The sequence below is a fragment of the Excalfactoria chinensis genome, chromosome 2 (genome assembly GCF_039878825.1).
Source record: "Excalfactoria chinensis isolate bCotChi1 chromosome 2, bCotChi1.hap2, whole genome shotgun sequence".
NCBI classification, from domain to species: Eukaryota; Metazoa; Chordata; class Aves; order Galliformes; family Phasianidae; genus Excalfactoria; species Excalfactoria chinensis.
This window is the reverse complement of record NC_092826.1, coordinates 124546765-124570525: the sequence shown is the minus strand read 5'-3', so window position 1 is coordinate 124570525 and position 23761 is coordinate 124546765. Positions and strand designations below refer to the sequence as shown.

Sequence of the window (23761 nt, the reverse complement as noted above, 5' to 3'; positions counted from 1 at the left end):
AATTATGTCTAGATGACTAGTTTCATATATCGACACATGTTCTGTAGATGCCTGTATTTGATTAGATGAGTCTAGTTAGATGAATCTCCTGCCTAAGGGGATCTTCACTACAAAGTCACAGCTGGAAGTTTTTGGCGGAATGAAAATTTGCTTGCTAATGAAAGTTGTAGGGTTAGAGCCAAAGATGGAGTATTGCTGAATTGCCTAAAGAAAGTAGAAGATGCCTGGAGATGAACTCTTGGATGGTGAGGAAAAAACCCAAGCAACAAAATGCCTAGGAGATGGTTCCAAATACTAAATCAGATGCCACAAATTTTCAGTGATTGCAAGATTGGAAAATTATGGGTTATTAAATTGCTTGTTGTTGCTTATAAGCTGATATCTTTGGTAAATTGTCCATGTGTTCTAGGCTGCACTCTCACTATATCTTCTCATAGCCAGATTATGAAGATACTCTGAAGTTTATTCCACAGCTAGAACATAGTTTACTATAAACTATAGTTTATATAGTTTCAGACATGGTATCTGATTCCTTGGTTTTTGGATAGAGAACTTGAAAACCAGAAGGAACTAGAAGTTCACTGGAGAAACTAGTTTTAAAAAAATAAATCTAGATGTCAACTATAAAAGTGGAATTGAAACTGTGGTAACCATCCAACAATCTGATGCTAAAAAAGAAATTTTGATGGTGTGCAAAACATGAAAATAAAGGGCATGATTTTTCTGGAGGTACTGTGAAACTACAAACAGATGTGGTTTAGTTGGTTTTAAATTTCAAGCATGTTGCCTGATTGCAGGGCAATGTATTAGGACTCTTCAACATTCCATTAGCTGAGTCTACATGGCTAATCTGCTTATTGGAATTAGAGTAGAATAATGAAAAAATAATAGATTCACTTCTCCGTGTCTTGCCTCTAGGAATGTTAGATAAATTGTAGTAAATTGATGATTCCTGTTCCTCTCTTTTACTGGATTTATAGAGAGCAGGAAAGAGGTTTATTGGAAAAAAAACATGGAGATGCTTCAGGATGCTGTGTAAAGTGCATGATAAAGCTTCTGTAATTCTCTGTATAGAAAGAACTCATCATCCTGTAAGGTTATTTGTAAATTTTTTTTAAGATTGGCTTTATGATCACTTATTTTTTTTTGAATGTGAAATACAAGTCTTTGGAAAACTTTGCTAGAGGTGTGACAGTGAAACTTGGAATATAACACCTTGAGAACTCACTAAGAATGGCAGCCACTGCCATTGAGCCAGACTGATGTGCTAGATTCACAAAAACAGGGTCAAGCATCCCATTAGTTTTATGGTTTTGTTGCTCTCTCTCTTTTTAAGGTTTTAATAAAAACATTAACAGTTAAAATAAGTTTTGTTACTTATATACATAAACTATGCTATATATTTTATGAAGGTTACTTTGAAAGCAATGCCTCCTATTTGATTAAGTTGGTCCTCAACATCAGTGTTGGTGGTATGGCAGTAGAGGCTGAACTTTCTCACCAATATCCTTTTCCATTTTTTTGCTATGTGAAAGATGGCAGTTTGACAAAATGTCATGCAAATGCATATTAAACAAAGGTGTGGAATTGAATTCTTTCATGCAGAAAAAGTTGCACTCACTGATATTCGTAGGTGCTTGCAAAATTTTTATGGAAACCAAAAAGGGGATGTGAGCACAGTGAGGTGATTGGTGGTGCATGTTGGCAGTGGCGACAGCAGCCATGGGTCACCTCCAGTGGTGCAGCTTTTGATGAGCATAGCATGCAGGCTCTTGTTCATAGCTGGTGAAAATGCATAGCTAATGGTGTTGACTATATTGAAAAACTGTTTTGTAGCTGAGAATTTGCTTTATCAAATTGAGTAATTGTGCTGACTGCAGCTGTTGTAGTTTCCATGAAAATAAATAGGAGACATTACTTTTGGAGTGGCCTATGTATATGCGGCCCAAGACAATTCTTGTTCACTCAGTGAGGACCAGACAAACCAAAAGGTTGGACAGCAATGAAGTAATAAGGGCTGGTGATAAGATCCAATGATTATCACTGAGAGGGGAATGTCAATACTGATTAGTTTCTCATTCAGGCTCAGGATCTGATGTCCTGTCTGTAGTGGCTGGTGGTAGATTGTTATCGACTGAAATCCCTTCTGCTGTACTTGTGGAAGGTCAGGGAGAGTTTTCTTACAGAAAAAAACTTGCTTGGTGTTTCTCCTTGATGAAGTTACCTGTGCATGGTATCTTTTTTTTTTTTTTTTTTTTTTTTTTTTTTTTTTTTACCTGAAAAATAACAATAAAAAAGTATTGAAAACTAGTGCTTTTTCCCAGCTCCCCTGCCAATGGATTCTGGCTGCATGTGCTTGCTTTAGTGCCTTTCTGGGCATCTTGATTTGATGCCTCTTTGTCTGTTGAGAGCTTATAGAAAATCATAACCACTATAATCAAGATTAGCCAATTTTCAAATATCACCCCTCCTAATAACAGTAATAATTTCATTTTGAATAGAACATGACTAGCTTCTTGAGCATGCTGTAGATGAAAGGGGAAACCCACCTCCAGAACCAAAACCATGCAGTGGTGGCAGTTTACCACCGCATACAGGCATGAACATTTTTACTGAGGTGTTCATGTTACTGCTTCAGGCTTGTTTTAGTTAATGCCCCACTGGTTATTTAGCTGGGGTTCAGGTAGGCCAGTTGCGCTCTGCAGGCCAGGCCCTGCGCTATGGAGGTTGCGGCTCCATAGTGCCCCAAGTGGAGCAATCTGATACAGTTCTCATCAGCAAAAGCTAAGTTTTTGCAAAAGAAAGCGAGAGAGAGTAATAAGTACGTAAGCTTGAAGGTGTTCCTCACTAAAACAAAAAGCTGATGGTGACTGTTGTTGATACGGGTGTTGCAGATCAGTTGCCAAAATGTTACTTTATGTAATTGTTTGTTGTGGGCTGTAGCAATGTAAATTGTTGTTTTTTCTCACGTGACCTTAAACAATTGCTAACGATTTATTTCATACAGTGATGTCTGGAAAGTATGCTCAGAATCCATTATATCCTGCTTTCTCTGTGGAGGAGAGAGCCCATGCCTTGGCTGAGCCATAAACTGAGGGTTATTTGCTACTGGAGCCGGCATAACTGAATTTGCCATTCTGTTGTTGCTTCACACCTTATAAAGAGATATTTATTTATTTATTTAGGCTACTGCCAAATAAGTTGTCTAAGAGTTAAAAGCAAGCTAAAATAATCCCAGAACAGCAACAAAAAACAAACCATAGCAAAAGAGCTCTGTGTATTTGTTTGCTTTCTTGTAGTGTATATGCTGGCTAGTGAATTATTAGTCATGTTTCCATATTCTGACTCCTGTTATGTGATTATCTGAAGGTCAGCTTTTGACAGATTTCTGTCTTTCCTCTGAGCTCAGCCTGCAGCCACGTGCTGACAATGACACACTTTCTTCCAGCTCCCACTCCAGCACTGTTGTTTTAAAGGCAGTAATCATGCCCTCCTTCATATTTCCTTCCCCACAAGTCTTCTTGATTGTAGTCGTGAGAGAGTCATTTCCCCTGCCATGCAGTTGTTGTAATTGTGATTTCTAACCTAATCAATATCTCTAGAGATGTTTAAAGTTTAGCTGGATCTGTATCTTGGGCCCACGGATTGCTGAGTCATTTTCTATAAACCACAGTAAAGTGTATCTTTTTGCTGCTGCTTCTATTTCCCCCCCCTCCCCCAACTATTTTTCCCTTTTCTATCTTTTCTCCTTTGTCATTTTATATGCATGTAACTCTGCACATGTGTATATATTTTATTTTCTTGGTATGGCTGTCCCCTGCCTGTTATTTTCTGTCCCACTTTTATTTTTCTTCTATATCAGAGAGTTCTACTCTCTGATGTCCTTCTGGCTTTCCTGGGCTTGTTGTAGTCCTCTTGCAGGAATCAGACCCTCTCCTCAGAGCTGTGAACTGTAATTTAAAAAACAAATAACTAAATTAAAAAAGTGAAGCCTTTACAAAGCAGCGAATTGTCGCCTTGGGGTGAATGTCAATAAAAAAATGAAATCCAGGCTGACCAGGTTTGCAATTTCATACAGAAATTTGCTTGAATAAAATGCTAGTTTCTGTGTTACCTTTGGAATGGGGAGTTCTTTAGGTCTAATTTAATGCACTTGAATCATAAGGTTCCTGAGGTTCATCTCAGTCACTGGGAAATCCTCCAAATGCAGAGGAACATCTTTGGTCTGGTTTTGTTTGTTTTAAATATCTTTTAGCTAAATCAAACACAAAATCTAACACTTGGACACCATATGGATTCATGATGTTTATGAGAAGAATTACAAAGGATATGAGATCCATAAATCAGGGAGTGGCTTCTATTGATCTGAACATGCATATTCTTTTTCTCTGTGACAGAGATACATAGTCAAGTTCATATTTCTTGGCGTTTCAGGGCAGATCATATGCTAGAAAGCACAAGAGATTTGCTTGCACTCTGCTTGCCTTCCATGTTGTAACGTTTCTAAAAGAGCATCCTGTCCTCTTCTTTTGGAGAAAAAAGACAGCAATGTTGAGATGCTGTTCTAGCAATTTTGAGATGCTGTTCTAGCAATGTTGACCTATTTTCCATCTATTTCTGCCACTTTATCAGTTAATAGTGCATTGGCAGGAGTTTATGCCCAGTTCTCCAGCCGCTCTCTCTGCTTCCCTCAGTTATGAAACAGTAAATTTTTTTTTTTGGAGACCTTCATTTTTTCCCAGCCTCTCCCACCATTGTTTTTTTTCCGGAGATACAACTATGTACTTTGTCACGGTGCTACCAATTTTTCCTATCCATATTTACTTGTACGCACTCAATTCAGATGACTAACAGCAGCCTCTCAGCAGGAGTTTAGTTTTCTAATCTTTATAAAATCTGTCTTTAAAAGAAGACAAAGCTCAAATTGAACTGATCAAATCAAATGAAAGGAAATAGAAAACACAAGACTGCTCTACCTAGAGACTTGTAGCTAAGGCTTATATGGATTAGGTCATGTGTGTTTGAGTTGCATCCATTACAAGATCCATGCTTTCAGATTCAGCGAAGAAATACATAGAAAAGTAATTGGTGGAACTTAAAGTTATGCCAGTGACCAAAGACAGGTGATAATTTTGCATTTCTTGTTCTAGCTGCACATATAGCTTCTAAACTTGAAAGAGGTGCTTTGCTTTTACTTTCTGCTGCATCGGTTTTTACCTTTATCAGAAGATATCTTCCAAAATGAAGTTATGAAAATTTCCTCTTTGGTTCTGGTAGATACATGATCCACATACAGAGCAGGGTATAACTGAAGAAATCTTTCAGTTAAGGAGTTAATTATTTTAACTGTTACTTTTTGTGTTGTTGCTTGTATCTAATATTTTGCTTTTTGCTGGTGTCTGGGGCACATGTCACAGGAAATAAGCAAGGTGCTGTGCAGCTACTTTAGTATCAGGAGGCCTTTCACACTTTATAGCCTATAAGAGAGGACTGCTGTAAGAAGTCTTATCTGGGCTTCCCTTTCTTAGGCTAAGTTCAGCTGTTACTGGGATGCACAATACTAGAAAGCTATCTTGTGTTCTCACTGGTGTGTTTCTCAGCGATACTTGAGTCTGAATTGCATTCACATAAAGCAGCCTGTCCACTTCCATCTGCTGACCCAGTTGTTTCATCTTCTTTCTGTTCCAGTGACAGCCCCTGCTGCTTGCATTCATTAGGAACAGCTGCTGCTTACTCTGGGCCACCTTTGCTTCCTTCAAAGTCAGCTGTAGCTCTAGTGCTTTCTGACTGCTGGGGATCTCAGAGGAATTTCTGATAGGTGTGCATGCATGTATGAAGACTGATCCAAAAGTAATGCCTGTTTTAAGTTGGCTCACAATGTGAGAGGTGGAAGTTGGTGGTGTGGCAGTAGAGACTGAACCCTCCCACAACAAAATTACATCTTTTTTATGAGATAGATGGCAGTAGAGGGGCAGTCTGACTAATTGATGTCTGATGAGGAAGAGTAGAGGAAGCAAAAGTGTGGAACTGAATTCCTCCACGTGGAAAAAATGGCACCCACTGACATTCATTAACACTTCCTGAATATTTATGGAGATGAAACTGTGTATGTGAACGCAGTGAGGTGGTGGGTGGTGTGTTTCCCCTTTACTTTGTTTGGAGTCCAGAAATACAGATAATATTCAAGGTGAGCTTACATCAGTGCTAAATACATAAGGAGAATCACCTGTTGACCAGCTGACTATACTGTGTTTAATACCCCCAAAATATGTTTTGCCCCTTTGGCTGTCAGGACATGCTGCTGTCTCATGCTGATCTGCTCTCACCAGCACCCCCAGGTCCCTTCTGCTGAGCTGCTCTCCAGCCACTTGGCACCCATCTCTGCCTGTGTCCAGCATTGCTCTGCCCCAGGTACAGCACCCAGCATTTGCTCTTGCTGAATTTCATGCCAGTGATGAAATGGCAACCACCTTTACACCAGTATGAACAGTTCCCTTAAGCAGTCATCACTGTGTAAGTGCTCCAGCTACCTGACCATCTCTGTAGGTCTTGTTGATCTCACTCCAGTATATTGATCTTTCAGGTATTGGTGTCCTGGTGCTGGATGCAGTATTCTAGATGTGGCCTAAGGAGTGTTAGGCAGAGGGAGATAATCACTTCCCTTGATCTACTAGCTATGTTCCTTCTAATGGAGTCCTGTGTGTCTTCTTGTGCAAAGAGAAGCTATTAACTCACAGAAGGCGTGATCGGAGGGTTTAGGCTATCTAAAAAGACTGGGAGTTTTAAACTGCAGCTTGCATTGTCATACAAGTAGTGGGAGGCAGATGGTTGACACTTCTTAACTAGTGATCAATATGCCACCTTGGTATGTCTCCCTCTGCCTCCATCTGTTGTCAGCCTGGTGGTGGAGTAACCTATCCTGGGACATATGCAAGGCTATCATTGTATGCAGCACCACACAGGGAGCATTGTACATATGCTTAGCTGTACTGCTGGCCCTTTTTACAACAATTATTGTTGGAAATGGAACCCTTTTCTGGCATGTCAGAGTCCTTGTTCATTTATTGTTTCCTTCCCCACGCTTTCAGCCAAGAAGCAATAGGGAAAGGTTCGGTGGTGGAGGCTTGTGAAGAGACCAAGTAGCAGAAGAAAGGAACAAGCGGTGAATGGTACTGAGATAGTCCGAGTTGTTTCACTGGAAACAAGTTGTTTCTCCTAATCTCAGCACTTATTTTACTTACACTGATGATCTTTTGCACCTATATTTCCTTCACTGACCTTACTTGGCAGTTGCTGCCTTTGGGAAGAAAAATATCTAAGTGATTTGTGTATGAGAGTCCTCAGTAGTGGGAAATTTACGATTAAAGCATACTAGTTACAAGAAACTGGTGATTATGCAATTTATTTTGTAAAATTTAAGTATTAGTAGAAAGGTATATACTGGATATTTAATTTCTGATCCTGGGCATTAGAGAACAAAGACAGCAGCATTTCAGGAAATCCATTTATTGTGAATAGGGGTGTAGGTACTTACTTATACTTGTCTTTTAAAAGCATGTTGTTGTTGTCACCTCTTCCATTTTACCTTTTAATTTAATTTTATTTTTTTTTAATGAGTAAACTCTGGTAGAGTCTGATAGGAGTCTATGAGTAACTATAGTGTCTGATGGCTCTTCAGTGCATTGTTATTATTATACACATGAAATCAAAGCATGAACATTAGTATAAGCAGATGGAAACTGTAAAAATGAGTCGTTATTCTGTCCTTTATATGGAGTTCTGGATTATTTGGGGTTTTTGAAAAATTGCAATGAACAATGAAATGCAGATTACACTGAAGGGATTAATTTAGAAATCTTGATGGACAGTATTTCAATGTTAATGGTTTTCATTCTGTAAAGGAAGATTAGTTTTATACAGTGATTTCTAGTCCAAGTTTTTGACCATGCATGGATGCTCATCTCAACTTCAGTATGGCTTTTGACAGTCTTCTACATCATCCTCACAAACTGAGGAGGTATGGGCTAGATAAATGCACTGCGAGGCAGTCTGAAACTTGATTCAGAGTTGTGGTCTGTGGCACAAAGTTTTGCTGGTGACCAGTCACTAGTGGTCTACCCCAATGGATGTCACTGGGCACAGCACTTTTTAGTACCCTTGTTACTCACCTGCATGATGGGACAGTGCGTGCTGAGCAAGATAGCAGGTGACAGAAAACTGGGAGGAGTGGACAGTACAGCAGAGGGATCTGCTGCCATCCAGACAGACCCTGACTGGGAACTCAGAGGGCAATGCCAAATCCTGCCCCTAAGGAGGAATAATCCCATGCAGCAGTACAGCCTGAACGAGCTGGAAAGCAGCTTTGCAGAGAAGGCAGCACCTGTGGGGATGCTGGGAGACAAAAAATGGGATGTGAGCAAGGAGTGCAGCCTTGTAGCAAGGAAGGCCTCCTTTACTAAGCAGGAAAGAGCACTGCTGGGTGATCTTTCCCCTCTTCTCAGCCCTGGTGCTTTGTCCAGTGCTGGGATCTCCACTAAGGAAAGATGTGGATGTCTTTCCTTAGGGGAAAGTTGAATGTGAGTGTGATTGTTCAGTGTGAGATGGCTGAACACTGGACGTATTGAGGGGTGTTTGGAAGAGGACTGGGCATAGCCCTTAGCAGCCTATTCCAGCTCAGTGTGCTTTGAAGATTTTTGGAGATCCCATCAAGTCTCAACTCTTCTGTGGGTCTGTGATTTAGAAATGGAGGGAAGAAGTTGCAGAAAAGCCAAGCAGAGGAATGTATATTGCTTTTGTTGAAATGTCAGAGCAGAAGTCATTCTTAAGTTTCTTCCTGGAAAGCAGGGAGGCTGGGAGTCTAGTGATGTAACTCTACAAGGGATATTTATGCTTCATCTCTAGTAGCAAATTAAAAGATTGGTATTAAACTCAATTGAATACACTCTTTACTTGCTAAATGGTACCTAATGCAATATCTTTAACCTGTCCTGGTTGCTGTATCCCAGACAATTCCTAGGTATGATTCTGACTGTGATCAAGAAAATTTTTGCTCTCTCTTGGCAGTTTGGATGCAGTGACCTTGTTTTGGTTGGTAAAAGTGTTGAGAAGTTGATGTAGGCTGCTCTATGCAAATTAGCTTCAGTACCAGAGAATGTTGCTAGATGCTTTTTGATTTAATAGCACAGACGTAGCCTACAAGTCTGTGTGCCTGTATCCATAGCTGTCATCCCAGCAACCTCAAGAAATGTATCTTTTGCCAAAGCTCTTGCTCCCATGCTTTTAGGCTCATGATTCAGATGTATTTTCATTGCAGGACCTCATCAATCTTTAATGACTGATGGGGAACCAGGAGACTAGACATTGTGTCTGAGCCAGAAACCCCCTGAGATTGGTCTCCAAGTGTTAACTTCCTTTATAAAATATAAAAGAACATGGGAAGACATTAAAAAGCTTGCATTAAAAGAGTGAAAAAGGCCGTAAAAGTATTTATGTGGGAAATTTAAATACATATTTTAAATTCCAAACAGCAGTAGCTATGCTGTATTCTTCCATTTTCTTTTTTTCTTACAGAGCAGAAATTCTGTTTAAACTGCTCTCTGCTGACAGTATTCTTTGTAGCTATTCTTCACAGTGTATCCAGCTTCCCATTGAAACAGAACGTTTAGTCTTTCACTGGTGAGCAATGCACAGTGTGCATGTTTTTAACAGCTTTGACAAAGCCAGATTAAATCAGTATGCCCTCCAGCTTTTTCCAAAGACATCTTTTTATTTCTCTGAAAGTATGGATCATGATTTTTTTTTTTTTTTTTTTTTTTGTTCAAGTACTTATTTTGGACTCCATCGCTGCCTTTCACTATTTGGATTTCAGTGAAACTGTTGAAGTTTGTCAAATACAGAGTGTGGTCAGCTGTCATCTAGATATTTTAGTCTTCACTTGGTGTGCAGAAGTTTTCCCTTTGCTTTTCTTGGCCACTGAGCTGTTCCACAGAGGCCTCAGCTTTCCAAGGTGAGGTCTTCATCACCTTGAGTGTGGAAGAAGTGATGTGACCGAACACCTTGGAAATCTTGGTCTCTGGGTTTTGATGAGAGAGCATGCAGAGCTCCATCAGGCAGAGGCTCAGATGTGGGAGGAGAAGCATCTGAAGGAGCTTGGCAGAACTGCTCTTCTGCAGACTTGAGCAATGTATCAGCTCGAAGCAGATGGCTAAGAGATGCTTTCAGCACTTGGAAATGCTTTAGTTTGCACGTTGAAACTGTTTTTGTATTGTGCATTTGTTCTTGTGTTAAAATCTATGTGTGGAAGTACTCTGTGATCCTGTCTGGTTGTAGATTGTATTAGAGTGTCAACATCCATATGAAGCCCCCAGGAATAATCTCAGCACAAGAAAGAAAGTATGATTATATATCCAAGAGACATTGGCAGAGAGGTTCAGTTTTGGCAGAAGGCATATGGCTCTTTGAGCTTTAAAATATTATATTAGCTTTTGAGTTATACTGAAAATACAGGGTTTTTGGAATGTAAAATATTTGTAGTGTAACTTAAAACACTTCTGTAAAAGAGGCCATGTGCTTCAGCAGTAATGCAGACAGGCTGGTACTCAGGTGAGTTTAGTTGCTGAACTGCTTCAGAAGTTTCTGTCTTCATCATTGAGCTGCAAGTAACTGGTGGAATCAATTCTAGCTTCTTTGAACAGGCAGGGCAAGCTGGTTCACTCTGTACAAAGTGCTCCGTAAATTGGTAGAAGAATATATAAGATCCAATAGAGGAGTTAGTGAATCTGTGGGAACTGAATTAAAGTTGCTGATAAATGATTACGTTATTTCCTGTTTTTTTTTGTTTTTTTTTTTTTTTAATTTTTTTTTAAATATTTTTATTTTATTTTTATTTTTATTTTTTTTACTTCTAATCTGTATGTAATTGGAGCAAAATATGTGGAGTAAGTCGTTCGCACTATACTGAAATAGCAAAAGAAGAAAATTTTTGTCAAATGAGGTATCAGCTGAAGTAAACCCCATCAGTTTAAAGGGATCTCTGCCATCTTGCAGCCTTGTTTTTTAACTTCTGAAGGTGATCATTGGATGGCATAGTTTTCTTTTATGCTAACACGTGAGAGGGGTGGTATTGAGTCATGTATGATGAAATAATCATTTTTTCAACCATGAGACTAACTTTAGGTGTTTATGAACAAACTTGAGCTATTGACATATTTCCTGCAAGTCATCGTGAACTTAAATAACAACAGATTTAATTAGTGTGCTTTCCCTTTCCTATTATCTCTCTGTTTGTCTCCTACTCATTAATATGTCTTCCATTTTATTCCAAATGGATTCAGTTGCATTCTAAGGGCAACTCTGCTTATGGACAGTTGTGGTGGTGTGTTTGCAGGAATTTAGTAACAGGTGTAGAAGGGGCCCGGACAATGACATCTGCCAGCTTTCTTTTTTTCATGATTATGAATTCACCCCTAAGTTTTCTATTTTCCTGTGATGTAAATGCTATTTAACCACTATACTGTGTGATCTGAAGCACTGGCTATTCATTTCATCTTGTGCTTATCACCTAGATTTTCTGTGATTAGGTTTCTTCACTATCTTATATGTCACTTTTTTTTGCTCAGTCCAAAGGTGTGACATTGCACATTCTCTCGTGTGTAGGTTGATTTTCTACACTGCTTGTGGAAATTACTTTCCAATACTTGGTTTATACTTTGAGATGGACGCCTTTGTAAGTTGACTTAAGAGTAGTTTGCATTCCTCTTACATGTTAATTCAACTTAAAGTTCCCTTTGCGACTGTTTTGCATCCTAAGAGCTCCTTCTGTTAAGTTGTCAGCACCAGTCAGTGGGTGCTCTTCTCTTTCCAAGGTAGGAGATGGGAAAAGTTTGTTTGCCTTTTCATTCAAAACTGTTGGAAGAGGCAGATCTACAGGGGGCTGATGGGCTGATGGGCTTCAGGCTGCGTAGAGAAAAGCTCATGAGATAGCATCAAGGTCTGCTTGAATGGCACCTCAGGTGGCATCCAGTATAATCTGATCTCTGGAATATCTGTGTCTGTGAGATTTAGGGTTTGTGTCTGAGGATGTGATGAGAAGGTTTGTGCCCTATGTTATCTAAAACTTTATCATTTCCCTAACATATGAAGAGCTGTGAGACGAACTCCTATACTCCAAGGGTGGTGGATTAGTTCCTACAGGGAGAAAACAGAGAAAGCAACAAGTAAGAGGGAAAACACAGGCTGTGTAGCAATCCTGTCAGAGCAGTTATGTAGCTGCACCTGATCCTACATGACTCTACTGAAAATAGTTAGGCCATAAGGAACAGAATGCATAGTGTGTGCAGCAATTCTGGGGGTGTCTGCAAGACATTGTGTGAAAATATGCTACCTGGCTGTTGCTTTGTTATGGTAAACAAAGAAACATCTGTGGTTTAGTCTCAGTTACGTACGCTTTAGATTTTGTGTTCATGGACCATATATTGTGCATAGCATGACAACTTATTCCAAAAGTGTCAGTTTTCATCACTTCTGCCAAGGATTTGCATTAAAAAGTTACAGTGTAAGCTTTTATATACCCTTACTACTTCATCAGAATAGGGCAAAGCAGGAAGAAAGTATTTTTCATTTGCAAGCAAAATGTAGATGTATTATATAATAATTTTGTGAAGGTGTGAATATAGCATAAGCTGTATTTTATGAAACTCTTGTGTGGAGTAACCTTATTTTTTTCTTAGCTAAACCTAGTTTATGTAAGTGTGTACATTACAAGAGGGACAGTTTGTAAAACTGCATAAATAATGTACTTGATTAAAGTTTACAGTATGTGAACAAGCAACTACTGTGTTTTTGAAATTATTAGACAGATATATACTCTATAAAATACAGATGCATGTTTTTCCAAGGATTTTTATGCAAAGTATTACCTGGTTTGAAATTTTTGCTGTATTACAACAAACAAGCAAAGAAATAACAAAGAAAAAACCCAACAAATGCTAAAAAGAAATAGTTACTAAGGAAATAAAATGTAGAACTGCTGCCAACTACAGGTCAGCTTCTTTATTTTTGATTCTGAAAAAAAGAATTTCTTTTTTTTTAATTAACTGTGAGTTTGTATACTCTATTATTTGGCAAGCCTGCTAGAAGTGCAAAAACAGAATGCCATCTCCACCCTACTAATTTTGTCATTTTCTACTTGGCAAAAAACCTAGCTTTTCCGTATTTTATTTTGGTACATGTGTAAACTGTTTAATTTACTTATTTTTTTTTTATTAGTAGCTTGAAATTGTCGGTGTTGGCACAGCTTTAGAGGAAAAATACTTAATATTGCAATTACAGTCAAAGAGGTAACAGTGTTAAGGCGTTCAACACAACTTTTTTCCATCTCCCTTCTCGTCTCCTCCTGCCTTTTTTTTATAATGTTCCAGCTGTTCAGATTGCAACAGACTAGTTCTCTAGTAACTTGCAGAAAAAGTCCCTTTGAGGGGATTCACTTCAGGATGATACCCACAGTTATCAAGAAGGCAAGTCAGTTATGACTCAAGGTTGGCAAGCTGTCTGTCTGTGCATTTCCCTGTTGGCTTTTAGGAGCCTTAGATTCCCCAGCCTATTGACAGCCATCTAAACAGTTATTTCTACAAGTTAAAAAGAAGTATGATGTCCCTCTAGCACTTATTTCTCTTCTGTCCTCTAGCTGTTTTTTAGTATCGCTTTGGTCCCATTGGTCCCACTTCCCATGTCTGGGAAAGCTAAGTTTGAAATTGGGAAGCACTGAAGAGTTGTCTTTTGTTGCTTGGCTTTATAGCTTTGCAAAACAAAGAAAAGCATAAAATTAAAAGCTAGTCAGTGTGCATAGAAGAGTTATGTAACAGACAACATGGAAGCTGGAAACTAGGAGAAAAAATCTATTCCTTTTTTGGTTTCCCAGGTTTTGAACTTAAAACTTTCCTTCAGTTTTATGAGTACAACAGTGGTAGTCCAGTTTCATTACAAGTGTGATCTATTGGCATACGACCTAATAATTTTTCAATGAATACATGGAAATTTCAGTTTTTAGTAGCAAGTGTTCTTTCAGTCAGTTGCTGTCTTGGAAACTGAAGGCTTAATGCATATACTAAGTAGTCTTTCTTGGTCTCTGCTGTTATTCTTTCATAGATTTTTGGCATTAAGTTTTTTAGAATAAAGTTTCTGTTGTAGTTTTTGCATTTGAAACACTGGGAGAGAAGAAGTTGTTATTAGGAGTGATTCAAGTTTTACTTCCATTTCTATATGGACTTTGTGTAACAAAATTTTAAATTTAAATGTTCAGTTTCAGTCCCCATATTGAATATTTCATATTAAGTAGAAGTGGCGAGGTTTCCTAAGCATGAAAAAAACGGATGACTGAAATTAGAGAAGTTGAGGTGTTTCTTGAATACAGTGCCTTGACTATCTAGAATGCCAACAGTGGGGATGTGGTGGAAAATATTGATAATGATGCATAGAAAAAAATAACCCCGGGGGAAATAGTCATCAATTGAGTGAGACTCTATTTCCAAGCAAGAAAGACTCTTGGAATTTCTTTAAAGTATATTTAATTTCTGCTACTGGAAAGAGTTTAACAAGTGTTACCAGACTGGATAACAGTTAGATGTAAATCCTGAAGCTGAGCTTGATTTACAGTCAGCTTCTCAGGATTTACAGTCACTTAGGGCTGCACCACATGGGTGATGATGTTTACTGCCCACAGAATTTTCCTTTGTAAACATGCTATTGCAGTACTGAACCATTATTTTACCAATACTCATATGGCGAATGCAGTTTTTATCTTGTATGGTTTGTTTGTTAATGCCTTGGTATTTAATGAAAATAAGTCTTGTGAAATCCGCAGTGATTAACATTTTAAGGGAGGTCACTTTTAGCACTCCTGCTGCTGGATGGGCTTTTTGTGTCCTTCACCAGTTGTGAGAAAGCTTGCCTTTACAGTACAAGCACAGGAGGATTGATCATTGTAAGTACAGCGCTGCAATGTATCACCGACTTTCTATTAAGTGCTTTACTGTGAGTGGGAGTAGATGTGATGTAGTATTGGAACATAGGGGATGTATGTTTTTTAAACTAGTCTAACTGTAAAGATGCCATTTCATGTAACATAACATTCATTTTTGAAAGGAAATGGTTTAATAAATTACCTGTATAGCCATTGACACATTTCAGTGAATAAAATTAGATTATACAACCTAATGAAGATTTATGAAAATGATATATGTACACATACCCGTGATTAGAAATCAGGTGATGAAATTACAGTATGGGGAAGAAAGGACATTATAAAACACGGGACCAGACAGATTTGGTAGTTTCATATGTAAGATGGGAGTCCCAGGAGTTAGGCAGGTACAAAAATGCTGGCTTGTGGTATACAGAGAAAGCATTTGTATGAATATTCCTTGGCCTAAAGGTTCTTAATACTTGAAAAATATTTCAGAATTAAGGGAAAAAAAGTGAAGGTAAGAGCAGAATTTAGAACCTACTCACCTATTTCGGTGTTGTGCTGCTTGAGATGCCAACTCATTGGTGGTACTGTAATTGACAGGAAAATTTTGGAAACTTATAAGAAAGTTTGTCACTGCTGGAGCCATGAATTATACTCTGGTCAGCCCTAGAACTTGAGAAAACTACTAGCTCTGTCCAGGTTTCATAAATACAAAGCATACCAGGCTGTGCTGAAGTAGTCAAAACAAGCATTTGGGCCTATGCAGAGCAGACTGCTTTTATTGTATCTCTGCGTGTCATGTTACTGGCATTCTTAAAGGAGAAAATCTACTGCAGATTTTGCTGTTCCAGTCAGTATTTTTGTTTTTTGCTTTATGCTGCCAGAGTTGCCTGTGCCTTCCTTGAGCTTTTTGATCGTGTTCTGCAGATTCTGCTCTGACAGCAGCTCTCGCTTCTCAGTCTGCTGTCAGTGTTTATTAATATGGTGCCGGCGGGTTCCTGCACAGCTCAGGGCTGCCCTGTAGCTTTCAGTGTGTTACAGATTCATTTATTTCCCCAAGCAATGCCATCCATAGCTGAGGAATAGTTAAATCTGAAAGTAAATTATTGAAAACGTGAGAGCCTGGCTCCATTGATAATTCGGAGTGTTCTGCTATTGAAGTCTGTGGTGCTGGGATTTTACTCTTATTTTTTTTCCTGAATCTGTATTCCAGCTGAATGTATTATAGCACTTCTTTTTTTATTCTATGGTAAGTTTCCTAAATATGAACTGGATGTTCCGTTCTGTTGTATTTTTTAAGATCTTTAAAAATGAAAAGCTTTAGACCTGAGTTTCTCAAGAAGCAACTCGCATGTCTCCCTAACAATGTATTTATTTGAATCTGGGGAAGGGAGTCAAAGGAGTGAATAAGAGAAAGATGAGATAGGAAAAATATGACTAGCAGAGGACACCAAGACACTGACCTGTGCCCTGGGGCCAGATACTGTCAGAGTATTTAATGTGGTCCCTAAACTTAACTTTTGTAAACAGCCCCAGATCAAAGTCTCTGCATACAGGTTATGAAATGCCACACTGGTAACATAGTGTTAGGTGATGTGGGTCTGGTTGTAGGACAGACTGATTTGTGGCCTTTCACTTGTTCCTGAAGTGAGGATTGGGAAGATTGGTGGAATATCCTTGCTAACATTTTTTCATGGAGTCTACTCTTTTCTAAATCTCCAATCGATACAAAATCATCTCTCTAGGGGCATTTTCTCATAAGCATTAACTTATAGTTAGCTGGCATACTGCAATAACCTTCTCTTTTACTTCAAATAAGAAATACAGATGCATGAATTAAATATCTCAAGAAGCAAATCCCCTTGAACATCAAAGGATAAAGATGGAAAAGCATTTTCCAAAACAAACGTATTACAGCCAGAGTATCTTATATTCATTTAGCAGGGTAGGTGATAGAAACTACAGAGAATTCTGTCTTCAGAGTTGGTTTAAGGGAATTATTGAATCTTCCTTGCCCACTTCATTGCCCGAGTTCTACAGTAACAAAGCTGTATTACCCACTACCTAGATTATTTGTCGTCCATAATCATTTATATAGATAGATGATCCTGAACAGAATGTTCAAAACAAGAAAGAAAACCCAGGGAAATCCCGGAGCTTCAGAACAAGAATTTCAAAGCAAGAAGTCAGCTGTGGGTTTCCCTGCTGCTGCTGCTTTCTTTGTCACTGCACATCTTACATTTCCTTCTGTACAATGACATGGTTTCAAAGTAAGGAGTGGAAGGCAGTCCCATGAGTCTTCAAACCCGGTGGTAAACTGCCGGCCCAAACACTGCTCGATGAGGAGAGTTTAATATCTGATCTCCTTCCTGGGTAAATTATTTCATCTCATTTCTCTTATTGGAAAGTTAATTGGTGATCTGTGTTTCTCCTCTGTGTTTTTGTGCTAAATTCAGTTGTATTTGTGGATGTGGGCTCAGATCTTGATTAACAAACTGGGCCCTTAGAGGTCTAAGAAGGAATTTTGTTGCCTGTCCTTTAGTTGTTTTGAGTTCAGGTTCCATCCAAACTACTAGATTCTTGTACACTATTCATCTGTAGTTTGAAACACTTGCATGCACTATACTGAAACGCTAAGTGTAAAAGCAGTACATGTTTTTTGTAATTGTTCTAATATTAATTTTTTTTGTTAATATATGTTTTTTTTTTTTTTTGCTCGTCTGAATTACTGCAACTGAAAACACATGCATTTTTCCCCCTTTCCTTTATTTTTCTTAATCTTTCTTTACTTTTCTTAACCTCCTTGTCTTCTAGAGTTGACTTTAATTTGAAGAACAGTCGCTACAAACAAGAATACTCTAAGAGAAGAGGTAACTTGGCAGCAATCTAGTTAAGTGTTGTAATTCTGCAACTGAACAGTTAACATTACAGTTAGAAAATATACTCAAAGCATTCTTAGTCATGTCTTAGATCAGAATGAGCAAGAATGAGGCATGAACATATTACTTTCTGAATAGGCTTGAATTTATCTCAAGCTTTGAATCTGACCTTTTTCAGAACAGGAAAAGCTGAATCGTCATCCCATTATCTCTCAGAACATGTTTTTTATTCCTTTTGTTGGTTCGAAAGTGTGGAAAAGCTGATGAAAGCCTTACAAGTAAACAAGTAGGTGGGAAAATTTCTATGATTAGTCATTAGAAAAGCTGTTAGACTTTCAGGTAGTTTCCTGAATTCTTGAAGGGTTTGCTGTTACTGTTTCCAAATCGCAAAAATGAAGGAGTTTTCTCATAGAAACAGAGATTGAGTTGGAATTTAATTTATTTATCAAGCTGTGCAGCTGAAGCTAGCAATACAGTACATAGCAGAAACACCATACTGTGTATGTTGATTTGTTCTGGACCTTCTTGTATAGATCTTTATACAGGATTAATCCTAATAGCATTAGTGTAGTAAGACATATTGCTAAGTAGACTTAGACTACTAACAAAGACTTAAAACAAACAAACAAAAAAATCCTTTGGACACTGCTATTAAATAGCTGGCATGACATCAACCTCTTTAACCAATTCTCTGCTTTTCTCAGACATCATCTCAGACAAAGGGAAACTGAGCAACGGATTACCAGGAACTGCAATATTACCATGAGCCTTTTGAACTAAAGACTTGCCACCCATTTACTTATCCTTATTCAGACCATTCTGATGAGATGTGATAAAGTCTTAATCCAACAGTTAAGGAGCAGATTTGATCACTTTAAAACTATTTAACAAGCCTTCTCTTTTGGTCACAGTTATGCAGCGTTACAATACTTGGTTTTCAGATAGTAGTTTTCAGACAATGTCTTAAATAGTGATATTTTTAGTGATTCTGAATACACAATATTAGTAAGCTGAATGCTGAAGATGGGATTTAAATTTAATACTGATGCTTTTGAGTGGTTTTGAAGCAAGGTGACTCTAAAAACATGCCTTTCTGGTTGATAAGGTCCCTTCCAACTCGCACGATACTATGATACTATGATGATAAGCCATGTGGGTGGCTTCATAAATTAGCTATAGTTAATATTATGAACCCAAGCAGAATGAGTTGTTAATCTGACTTTGCTATGATTCTTTTTTAAAAATCACAGTAATTCATTGTGATAAACAGTTAATGAGATCAATGTAAAGGCTGAGTTCAATGTCAGCAGGTTTTTTCATTTCAGTTGTGAATACTGTTTACTGCTATGTTCAAGTATGCATACTGATGTAACCAGCATCCATTGTAATTTGAAGCATAGTAGAGCACTGCTGGTTTAAGATGAATAATACCTTTTCCACTTGAAATGGAACTACTCTATCTATATCAGTAGTGACCTTAGATACGTTAGTGCCTCAGTGATTTGTTCTGCTTGTTGAGATATCTGGGAGCTTCTGAATACAAGTTGTGGAACCAACCATTTAATTTGCCAAGGATCAGAAATAAAAGCTGATGTAGGATAGGGACAAGGTTTGCATTCATATGCTTCAGAATAAATAGGAGGATGATTTAGGATCCTGGCTTTACAGAAATGTCTCTGCTGCTGTTGCCAAGAGAGTCTGTGGGCTGTGATTGTGACACCACTCCAGTGTCACATGCACATTTCATACGGGTCTTGGCAGAAACCCACCTGAGTTGGCTCCCACTCTGCGCACTCCACATTAAGGGCATGAGTACAGGTGGTTGCTGTGACTGTAGTACCAAAGTCATGGTATGTAATCACAATAAAAAGCAATGCTATGGGAAAGCTTTTGGCATTATACATGCGCCTGACATCATGTTTGAACTGTGTGTGTAGCAATGGCTTTTTTTAAGGGGCAAAGATTCTGTCAAATACAGGAGTTTTCACTGGATATCTAAGAGGCTGCTTTTCATTAAGAGCACATTACACACTGCTCCTTGCTACAATCCTCCTTGGATATATGCAGATTCTGGCTGTGAGGTGGCTCACTGCCTTCTCCATCTGTCCATTGCTGCTTTCCAAATGGGGCTCATGACCGTCCTGATGGTCACTTTGGCTTTTGTCTTTCTCTTCTATACAGAACAAGGAAGGGTAAGATAGAAGAGGTGAAATAAAGAGAGGAAGAATCCCCACGCTTATATAAATATCTTTCTGTCCCAGGGAATAACATTGAGCTGATACTATTTGCTTCATGCAAGTGCTGGTTCAATTTTTTGTCATCTAAATAAACCCTACTTTTGTCCCCCTGTGCATTGCTGGAGCTGTGGCTAAGCCTGGCATCATCTGTTTGCATGGGAGCCCTCTGAAAAGGAAGACAGGCAGTTGTGTCTTGTAGCACATGCATTTCTCTTTTCTCATGTGTGGAAGGAAACTTTTCCCAAGGAGCACTGATTTCTGTGGATAGAGTTACAGTCTTGGTAGGACTTAGATGTAATGGCACAGGAATAGGCTGGATTAGTCCTTTTCTTTTCTTTTCTTTTCTTTTCTTTTCTTTTCTTTTCTTTTCTTTTCTTTTCTTTTCTTTTCTTTTCTTTTCTTTTCTTTTCTTTTCTTTTCTTTTCTTTTCTTTTCTTTTCTTTTCTTTTCTTTTCTTTTCTTTTCTTTTCTTTTCTTTTCCTTTCTTTTCCTTTCTTTTCTTTTCCTTTCTTTTCTTTTCCTTTCTTTTCTTTTTCTTCTCTTCTCTTCTCTTCTCTTCTCTTCTCTTCTCTTCTCTTCTCTTCTCTTCTCTTCTCTTCTCTTCTCTTCTCTTCTCTTCTCTTCTCTTCTCTTCTCTTCTCTTCTCTTCTCTTCTCTTCTCTTCTCTTCTCTTCTCTTCTCTTCTCTTCTCTTCTCTTCTCTTCTCTTCTCTTCTCTTCTCTTCTCTTCTCTTCTCTTCTCTTCTCTTCTCTACTCTTCTCTACTCTTCTTCTCACTTTCAGTGACACGGGCTAGCCTGGACAAGTGGCCAATGAGTGGGAATATATTTTACGTTACATTTTTAAACTTGTCATGGCGTTAATCCTCCGTCCATGGAAATAAAAATTGTAAACAGAAAATAAATCTTACAACTTTGATTACAAAGACCATATAAATTTTCAGAACACAGAATTTTTCTGATGGAACTTGTAGAGACTGAATTAGTTTCTGAAGGAACACATTAGAGGTGATCTTGAGTTTTATCATGGGAATGTTTGATACTGTAAATCCCCCTCTGTCTTTGGACTTTCTTATATACTGATTAGTCCCTCTATAGAAATCAATCTACTGTATCTGTTTTATTTTACCTTTGAAATGTTAGAGGCAAAAGAGGATTAGTAGTCAGATCTGAGAAGCTGTTGAGTGGTAACCAAATGAATGAGTGACTTTATATATAATGTAAACTGAATCTTTTGATACTGAATGTTCTCAAAAGTAAGAGTCAGATTCCTTAGAGTGTTGCTGCCTCATAATAATACTTCCTTTGGGATAGCCTCTCTACTTTTATTATTTACTTATGTTGGTGGTCTTTCTTATACTATAGTTTCCTGTTTAACTGCAAATTTGCAGGTTAATTCACAAAAATCAATAAATTTTAGTTCTGTAAATTGATTCTAAATACAATGAGTAGGATTTGACTATTAAAGATGTCTGAAATGCCGAAGAAAATAATAATGTTATAAATGTGTAAAAATTCAATTAAAAAAAATGTTGACTGACAGATTACAGTTCTGAGCCATTACAACCTTTCTTAATAGGCATGATTCTTCTTCTATGTCTAGCAGTGTATTGACTGCTATAGCAGTATTTGCTATTAGTGGATTTAAATTTCTGTGCCTGGAATGGCAATACAATGTGGCTTTGCTCTTCAGGTTTCTGCACCATGATACTCTATCTGCACTAATTTTACGTAACTTTTGAGTTTCTATAAAACATTCAAATGTTAAAGCATTTAATCTGTATTCATCATGTGACTGTGCCAAGAAAATGCAGTTAAAGATACTTTTCTTCACTCTATTGAAAAAAGAATTGTCCCCTTGGCCTCTGCAGACAGTGATGAAGATAAATGGATAGTGTTTAGATTTGTTGCAGAAACTCATTCATGGTGTATTTTGCAATGCAGTACTGACACAATATTTTTAGAGTAAATGTTTCTAACACAGGCCCAGTAAACTATGAAACATTTCCCTACAGCCTAAGAAAAATTGCTGCAATGGATTTGACTTTCTATCATGTGTAAATGTTTACCCTTTGGCTTTGTACTTTTTTTTTTTTTTTTTTTTTTTAGACATTACCCAAAGCAGTCCTTCACTACAGTGGCTGATACTCCAGAAAATCTACGTCTGAAGCAACAAAGTGAATTGCAGAGTCAGGTAAATAGAATGATTCTTCTGTTTCATTAGTATTGGATTACCAGTCCCATTTCTCAGCAGTTTTTCTAAGTAGTGTTAATATTCCTTCATATTGAACTGTAGTAGCACTCTAATTGGAAGAAATATCTTTTGATCAGAATAGCATTACAAAACTCAGGGTTTTATGTCTGATCTCATAAATGTAATCTTATAGTTGTAACTCTGCTGTCATTACTGAAGTCATTAATTTTCAACTGTATGTTAAGTACCTCTTCAAGTAGTTTTTAAAATTTGAAATCTAATAGCTGAATCCAGAGAGTTCATTTGCCTTAGACAAATGTCATTTTTAGCTTGCATCAAACTTCAGAGCTGTGTGATTATGAACAATTAATTTGTCATTAGCAAACATTTAGGAGATCTGTCAAACTGGTGTGGCTGAATGATCCATTTATAAATCTAGTATGTCCTGGTGAGTTTAGATATGGTCTATTCTATAAGCCAGATAAGACAAGAAACTTATCCATCAAAACTTACCTATGTTAACGGGACACTGAAATTAAAAGGGTAAATAGAAAAGTGAAAAATAAAAAATGGAGATAAAGACAAAAACATTGTATTTGCTTACTAGTATTACACGGTAGGTTTACTACTGTTTTTATTGATATTAATTCCTTAACATCTGGTCTTTTCCATCTAAAATATCAGTTTTTTATTGTTTGATTTATGTATGCAACATTGGAAATTATCCAGGCTGTGTGAGACAATTGGTAATAATTAATTGTATTTTGTAAAAGTTGGTTTTCTATTACAGTTTTATTCATAATTTAGTTGCAATTTCTCATTATAAATTGACAATTTATAATAGTCACTGACAATTAACATAATAAGGTGTGGAGCAGAAGACAGACAGGAGGCATAAAGGGCTTTTCTGTTTGGGAACCTCTTTGAAGGCTAATGGGTGAAATCAGAGGAGTGTTAAAAAGAAATGTCAGCACAGATATTTGGCATGATGCATCCATTAAAAAAAAATAAAATTACTTTTTTCATTAAGACTGTTCTTAAAACTCAAAGAAATTCTTTCATGCTGAAATTCTACCAGAGGGAAAGAGGAGAGTTCTCTAGTCCAGTGTTCTGCGTACAACAGTTAGCATCATGTTAACAGGAATACATTAGCTATATTTTGTAAAAGTCTGTTTAAAAGAATATAAACTTTGAGTATACTCTTTTCCCAGTGGTTTGAAGAAAAATGATTGGATCCGGAAGAATAGTACACTTTTTTTACTCCATCAGTTTTTCACTGTATTACCTTGTACATCTGTGTACACATACGTGTATACACATGGAAGAAATCACTTTCCCCATCACTTTCCCTCTACTACCCTCTACGTTTCCCTCTACTACCATACCACCAACACCAGTCTGCTGTGCCAACATAATGAAATAGGAGGCATTACTTTTGGAGCATCCCTTATACAGTGCCTCAAATTTATCTACTTGGAAGAAAAGTCA

General features: G+C 37.7%; 1 protein-coding gene across 1 annotated transcript in view; it reads left to right on the top strand.

Annotated features, from left to right (window-relative positions):
- NEBL (nebulette) overlaps nucleotides 1–23761 on the top strand; it is a 231978-nt gene that overhangs the window by 48430 nt on the left and 159787 nt on the right. Inside the window, exon 3 of the mRNA XM_072327238.1 lies at nucleotides 22189–22273. Within this exon, the coding sequence (XP_072183339.1) occupies nucleotides 22189–22273 (85 nt within the window). The remainder of the gene's footprint in view (nucleotides 1–22188; nucleotides 22274–23761) is intronic.